Source organism: Micromys minutus (genome assembly GCF_963924665.1).
Source record: "Micromys minutus genome assembly, chromosome: 11".
Lineage (NCBI taxonomy): Eukaryota > Metazoa > Chordata > Mammalia > Rodentia > Muridae > Micromys > Micromys minutus.
In genome coordinates this window covers 28,898,846-28,906,588 of record NC_137980.1, presented here as the reverse complement: position 1 = coordinate 28,906,588, position 7,743 = coordinate 28,898,846, and the positions used below count along the sequence as shown (strand labels likewise).

Below are 7,743 nucleotides of genomic sequence, written 5' to 3'. Positions count from 1 at the left end.
TGCCCTGGGGCCCAGCAAGGTCTGAAAGCCCCGCAAGAATTAGTAAAGGGGAAAAGCATTTAGGAAAGATCCGGAGCCTAAGGAGGAGTGAGTTTGGGAGGTGTCTAAAGAGGGCGATGCCATTGTTTTCTAAGATTTTCAAGTTAATATGAAAGGCGGCCAAGTGGTGTGAATACCTTAAACCAAGGAGACTAAAGGTCCATCTCTGTATACCAAATTCCAAAAAGCATTTTACATTTTAAATATTCACAATAAAGTAACTTCTAGTCAGTGTGACTCACGATTTATTTACATAGAGCCTTCAACAGGTTACTCGGTCTGCAAAGCTTTGGGGGGGGGGGGGAACGTCCCTTTTCCCCTAGGTGGCAGCGGCCCTCCGTGGCCGGGAGATTCCCACCAGGCGGTGGCTGACGACCTTTAGGAAACACGGCCTGGTGTGCTCAGAGAACGCAATGCAATGGACCGAGCCTGGATAGGGAACGCCTGAACGTCACGCGTGGGAAGGGTCCTGGGGAGCCGCGGGGATGCGGGTTCGGCTGAGGGGTTTTTGAGCAGTAGTGCACTTGGCGGGCTCTTTTCCTGTGCCGTCCTACCGACCCCCTGCCCTCCCCCACCACAATTTCTAGGTAAAAAAAATAGATATGTACATCTTAAAAATAGCAAAGGCCCGGCGAGCAGCCGGGGTGCTGGGGACCAGGGAACCGACTGTGGGGAGCGGTCGGGATCCCCGCGGGGCGGCCGCGCTCAGGACGAGCCCTCGGCCTCCGACGCGTGCAGCAAGAGGCTGCCGCCGCTCGATTTGTGCTTTTTCAGCAGCTGAGTGATTTTCTCGTCGTCAGAGTTCGGGTCCAGGGGCTTGTTGTAATCGTCGTCATCCTCCTCGTTCTCCGAAGTCCCCTTGAGCCGCTCGGTCTCCGAGTCCTGCTTCTTCTTGGCCGTGGCCATCTCCGCTGCGTGCTTCTTTCTCCACTTGGTCCGGCGGTTCTGGAACCAGACCTGAGAGCCAAGAGAGGGAAAGGGAGGGGAGAGGCGGGGTGCGGGGGAGTTGAGTGCCGGAAGACTTGGGCCCCTTCCTTGCCACCGTCCCTCGCGGGCCTCCCGGGTCCAGGCGTCTAAAGGCCTCACTAACCCACCGCCGTTGCCATAGTGATAGTAACATAAGCTCCACCGAGACCATTTCTCCTAAAGAGTGAGAAACAAGACTTGGCACAAGTTTTCCTAAAAAATAAACTTGTTTTTTTCCTACGTCCCAACTGGAAAGGAGACCTTGCTTAGTTTTCCGTAGTGGTGATTTTTTCTTTTTTTTAGTCCGTAATTGTATTCGTAGATTAAGAAGTTTTAAACAACTACAGTGTGTTGTGATTTGTACGGGAAAAGCACAGCATTAAAGCCAATTCTCTCAGCCGTTTCTCACTTTTGGACACTCCACTGCTTCCTCGTTTCAGGCCTGAATCCGCGCTAACTTCGGTGGCAAATTCCTCTCCTCTCCACAAAACTTAAGGTGTGTGTGGTCTCAAGTTTTCTGATGTAATGAAAACTTCAATTCACCCATAGCAACAAACGCAGAGGCATAAGAATGTTTAACAGCTCAGCCAGAGCTGCCCTATCACGGTGGGGCAGATGCTTTGACCATCTTTCTCCATTTTCAAGGTTGCTCATAAAACCAAAGCTGAAATATCACCACTTGCTGTTTTTAGATGGAAAAGTTGCTGAGTTATGTTATTTTCTATTACAATATTGCCTTTTTCCCCCAAATATTATCGGCATGTTGCTGCTGCCTAAGAAATACAAGTATGTTCAACCTGTTCACGATGTTTGACATGGGTCTGACACGTGTTTTCATCTGAAAAACTGCCGTCAACAACCATTTTTCTGAAGATGCTGAACTGTCCTCCTTTTATGTCTCTCATCTGTTTCGTATTTTATCCGAAGAATCAGAATTGTTAAGAAAGCGATTTTCTTTATATTACTATAATAATTCACTTCTGGCCATACGGACATATTTATGATGACAAATGAACGCCCTCGGATGAAGGTGGTAGGCTCTGTAGCCACCCACTGCAAAAATAATTTCGATTGTGATGGTTTTCTAATGGCCACGAGAAAAATCTCAGCTGAAATATATTGCGTGATGCTTGGCTATCAGGAAAGTAAACCCTAAGGGGAAGATGTAACGATGTTGCTCTTTAATAAGCAACAATATAACTAAAGAAAGCAGACCCTACACACACACACATACACACACACACACACACACACACACACACACGTGGTGGGGGATAAAGAAAGAAATGTAACTGAAATGGACAAAAGAGAACAGAGAAAACCCAGAAACCAACACACTGAATTTACCCAGCTGTCTCACTCTTATTTTTAGGGACAGATTTCTAAAATCTGGTTCCCTAGAAATGCAGCATACAACTCAATTATAAGCAAAGTGACATCTTAATTACGAATTGTTGCCATAAGCCGCAGTATCTTCATTTTGTGGATAAACTTGCTTTAAACCGAATTCGATTTTATTCAATCCACTAATAATCTTGTCGGCTCGCTTGGAAAATTGCTGTTCCAAAATAGTCATCTTTATCTAAGTCAAAAACAAGTTTTATCGTTGTTAAGTTCCGCTGGATTCGTTTTTTGTTCTTATCTACAAATTACTATAGAAACGCTACAGTGCTGACCCGGAGTAGGAAATTTTATATCTAATAGGGCCTGAATTGACAACAATAGCTTGAGTGTCTTTACAAACGAAGCAAACCAAGCTTCCTAATCGGCTCGATCTGTTCTCCGGGATATTTCCTTAATGCTTTTATTCTCTGATAAAGGCGTGTTTCCCGGTACAGGCTGCTGTCTAGATTAGCGTAATTTCTAAGGCGGGGACTTGATATCTTTTGTTCACCAATAGTTTGCCTCCAAAGGACCCCAGGGCCCGTAGAACCCCCAACACTCTTTCCCCGCTCTCCACTTCTCCCCAGGCTCGCCCAGTTTGTTAGTTTGGTAAGGGAGAAAATAGACTCAGACACACGACGCGTACATATGCGGAGGAAGCCATCCCTGGAGGTGTCAAAGGTCTACTCACCTTGACCTGGCTCTCCGTCATCCCCAGAGAATAGGCCAAGCGTGCTCTCTCTGGTCCTGCCAAGTACTTCGTTTGTTCAAAAGTCTTCTCCAGGGCGAAGATCTGCTGGCCAGAGAACGTGGGTCTGGTGTGTTTTCTCTTCCCATCTTTGTCCAACAAAATGGATCCTTGATCTGCGAGGACAGTTAACAAGAGGAAGGAGGAAACAATCTGTTACAACGCTCCGCGGGAGGCGGGAGAGGGGAACGAATTAGAAAACAAACAAACAAACAAAAAACCTCGATTCTTGATCTGTGGCCCGCGCCACCCCGCACTATCTTTTTACTTTTCTCCCACCCAGGTGCGGTTGGGGTGGGTAGCAGTAAGTACTTTGTGCTTAACCACAGTGACAAATAGCTGGGGTTGGGGGCACTGCTAAAGAGTACAGGACAGAAACGGGACACCCTCTTAAACTAAGCGGGAGGGCATGAGAAAGGCTACCCTCACCTCCCCTGTCAGTCCCTGAGCAGATGGAAGTTAAGTGGTTAAGCATGAAGGTAAACTAACTTTTTAAATTTTATATTTTGTTTTGTTTTCCTTGGCAACGTCCCTAACTTGCGTTGAGCAACACAGGGCTCCTTGTGTTTTGCGCACTTAAGAGCTAAACGGGTTCCCAGTTTGAGGCCACTATGGGCTGGAGGAAGAGGCCAGAGGAGACACAGGCGGTCCCTATGATCAACACCGGTACAATAGCGTCTCCCCAACATCTCAATATTTCTGCAGAGTCGCCTTTACACAGGAGTCTGGCAGAGTTTCCTGTTAGTTAAGTTACTATGCAAGAAGGTCCAGCGCCCTGGACTGACTTCAGGGACTTGGTCATCAGCAAAGAACAGAGAAAGGGAATTGAGCCGGGCCCTGAACGCCATCTGGGGACTAGAAGTCTTCTAGGAACTATGGCCCACTAGCCAGAATTGTCCAGAACTTTGGACAGCCGAATTGACCTAGAGTCTTTGGGGGCCACATTTTACTGGCCTGTATCCTGTCACATGTCATATTTCTCTCCCTCTCCTGTCCTGAGTTAAGTCTGTTGAGTGTCAAAATGCCTCTTTGGTGCCCAGGACCCTGAGATCCAGGAATAGGGAAAACCCAGGTTCATCAGCGACAGGGCCCAAAGCATCTGGCCCAGTTCTGGGAACCGCTGGTTTAGCTCTGGACAAGTGTACTGGGAGTAGGCGAGGGAGCTGACCAAAAAGGTGAGCTGAGACGACCAGGAAGCATGTGGTGCAAGCGCGAATAAACGTCTGCTTTTCTCGAGGAGCTAGGTAGCTAGCGGCCTTGCCTACCCTCGCGGGTTTGCGGGAAAACACGAGTCAGGCTACTGAAGGAACGGGCAGGGTAGCAAAGAACCAGAAAGGAGGGGGTTCCGAGGCCTTTCCCGCTTTCCATCCGTCTGACCCAGAGCTGGTCAGTTTCAGGAACTGCCCAGTGTTCGGTCCAGACGCAAGCTCGCTGGCGGAGCCCAGGCCTGCCTGAGCCTCGGCGAGCCCAGGAAAGCCAGAGATCGACTGTCGGACCCAGCCACCAGCGTGCTGTCCCGGCACTTCCGAACTAGTGTGGCGGCCAGGAGGGCTAACCGACACGCGGGCACTGTGGGCTGCAGACTTGGAAGGCAGGGACCCGCCCCTCCCTCATAGTACTCACGGGGGGTACAAGCAAGGCGCGCGTCCCTCCAAGGCGGGCTCTGCATCACCCCGGGCCAGAAGATGGGCGTCCGACCAGGCAGCTCGGCCAGAGGCTTGGGGTACCGGCCCACGGCGGCCACGGCCGCGGCGCTGGGGCTAAAGTAGAGCCCGGGCGGCGGTGGCGGAGGGCTCAGGCTGCTGAAGCGGGGCAGGCCAGCCAGCAGCCCGGCGGGCGACGAGGCGGCAGCGGCGGCCGCGGCGGCAGCGGCAGCGGCGGCAGCGGAGGCCGAGGTGGCGGAGGCGGACGAGGAAGAGGAGGAAGAAGACCCCGAGGGCGAGGCGGAGGGCAGGGCGGCCCCCGAGGCCACCGGCATGGAGGGCCGGCTCAGGATGTCGTTGATGCCGTGCGGGGTGGCCGCCGAAAGCTGCTGCGGGGGGGTGCCCAGGGACGAGAGGCCTCCCGCGGCCGGGGGCTTCAAGCCGCCCGGGTTGTGGGCGCCCAAAGGTGGGGAGGGCGACGAGGACGAGGAGGACGAGGACGAGGAGGAGGGGGGCCCGGTGGGCAGCGGGGGGTAGGCGGCAGGGTACAGCGGGGTCTTCATCTCGGCCATGCTGTGCAGGGCGGCCAGGGGCGGGCTGCTGAGCAGGAACGCGCTCTGCCGGGGGCCCTCCATCGCCCCCACAGCTAACATCCCACAGCCAGACCCGAACCCGCAGCCACGCAGGCCGGTGACCCTGCCGGGGCTCGGGAGAGCCCGAGGCGCCTGGGGCGCGCGCGCAAGCGAAGTGTGGCTCGGCCGCGGGCTCCCGGAGCTGCGGTGCGAGCTGCGCAGCAGAAATGTCCAAACGCCCCGCGGGAGGCGGCGGCGGGCGAGGGCGGCAGGGGCGCGGGGCGGGCCCGGCGCTTCCTCGACTCCGGGAGTCCGGGATTCGATCCCGGGCGCTGTTCCCTCGCTCCCCCGCTCAGATCGCTCTGCTTCTCATCTTCTCCACCCCCGCGGGAAATCAGCAAGGCGTACCCGGGGGCCGGCCCAGAGAGTTTGCAACCAGGTTGGGAGGCGCGGAGCGTTCGCTTTGATGGAAGAGGGTGGGGGCCGGCTCGCTCGCCTAGGGGAGCTTCAAAGCGGGCGGCGTCCCGCCCGGTGCGCGCCTCTAATCTCGCTCGGACGCTCCGCGCTCTCGGCGGCCGCGCAGCTGAGTCGCACTCCCCGGTCGCCCAACGGCCCGCGCGGGGATCGCGCCTGCCACCGCCGCGGACCCGGCGCTACTGCGCAAGAAAGGCCAGTGGCACCGCTCCGGCGGCTGGGGACTTGGCGCGCCCACGCTCCTGCTTCCCCTCCGGGCCACGCGGCGCCGGAGTGAGCGGGATCGAAAAGGAAGAAAGAAAATAAACCTAAGTGTGAAAAGTCTGACGGGCCGGTTCCGATCGTCGGTCCGCTTCTGCAAGCCGGCCCGGAGACCCCCGTCCTAACCCCCCTCTTGCTCTCACTCTCTGCCTTTCTCTCGCCTCTCTGGCATTTCTTCTTGGCTTTCCAGGCTTGGCTCTTCCAAGCCCTGTCCTCTGGCCAAACTGACCCTCTTGGCGGCTCTTCCCTTCTCTCCTCTCTCCCTCCGGGCCTGACAGTTCGGATGAAGCTCTCAAAGGTAATAAAACATTTGCACCCCTCCCTGCCGCTCTTTAGCTGGGGGGACGCAAGGGAGGGGAGGTGGGGGGCCAAAATGAGAACTTTCGAGGACGTCACTCCGGGGCGGCTCGAAGGGGCGGGACTGAGGAGCGGGGCGCAGGTCCTGGGCGTAACCACTGCCTCCAATAGCGCTCAGCTTCGGCAAGGCGTCGCTCCTGAGACACGCCCTCCTGGGAGCGCCATGCCTTTTGATTGGCTGAGACTAAGGAGCCGTAAGGGCGCGCCCGCCTAGTCCCCGCCCCATCTTCCCTTGGGCGGAGCCAAGAGAGGAGGGACCTGGCGAAAAGAGTGGTTCCAGCCTAGGGCCAGCGGCCGGCTCAATTAATTGTGCAAATGAAAATGGAAAGGAGAAGGAGGGAGCAGGGACGAAGAGGGCATTACTTTTTAAAGTGAGGAATAATGAAAAGCCAGCCCTTTTATGGAAAAGCAGTTTAAGTTCGTCTCTTCCGCCCACGCCAAGTCGCGTCATTCTCCCCACACTTCCCCCACCAGATCGCAGCACCTCACCTCGAATGGTGTTCGGAGCTAATGGAGCAGTCAGGAGGCACATCCCAGGCCGGGTTCCTTCTTTTGAAGGGATTAATTAAAGGCCATCTGGGCTCTTCCAGAATTGTGTAAATTGATTTGTTGTTCCTTAAGCCCGAAGATGTTTTCCAATCCCCTCGCAGGCCTAAGGGTCATCCTCTCCCATCTTTCCGCCTCCGGCTCTTTTCTGTCCTTTCTCCGTTTTTGTTTTCACTCCCCTCCCCAGATTATTATCACGTACGAGGGGCTCATTACTCTGGGGACGAAATCAGCTTGGTGGGAATATTTATCTCCTGCGTGGTGTCTAAACCTAAGAAAAATGAGATAATTACTTTTTAAATTCCTTCCTTCTATTATTATTAGTTAGATTTACACGAGGCAGGATCACTAAAATTCACGCGACAACTTTAGATAGAGGAATACCTCAGGGGAGACAGGAAGCAGTTGGAAAGCCCGGTCAAGCTCTCAACTCCGGGAAGTTGAATAAGCTAGAGAATACCCGACTTCTAGGTTGGAATTGGGAGCTATGATCAAAAGGGCTTTGCTCCCTCTGACTGATCTTTAAGGTCCAGTCAGAGTTGACCTAAACTGAGGAGAAAAAACCTCTTTGGTCGATCTTGAGAAACCAGGCATTTGATAAACCAGTGGGGGAGGGGGGTCACAGGAGACATTTGCATCATTATCATTGAGCCCAAATATAAGGTTCAGAAAACAGAGACTGATGCAATAAATGACCCAAGAATAAACTCTGAGCGGCCGGGGAGTACCGGGGAGTTTGACTCTGAATGTCAAG

The 7,743-nt window shown here is 54.0% G+C and overlaps 1 protein-coding gene across 1 annotated transcript; it reads right to left on the bottom strand.

Annotated features, from left to right (window-relative positions):
• Positions 1-744: 744 nt before the first annotated feature.
• Positions 745-5,432, bottom strand: NKX6-1 (NK6 homeobox 1; the record flags this gene model as incomplete). Its single annotated transcript, XM_080925354.1, has 3 exons — positions 745-996; positions 3,080-3,252; positions 4,760-5,432. The coding sequence occupies 3 exons, from the start codon at positions 5,430-5,432 to the stop codon at positions 745-747; spliced, it is 1,098 nt and encodes a 365-aa protein (XP_080781480.1).
• Positions 5,433-7,743: the final 2,311 nt, after the last annotated feature.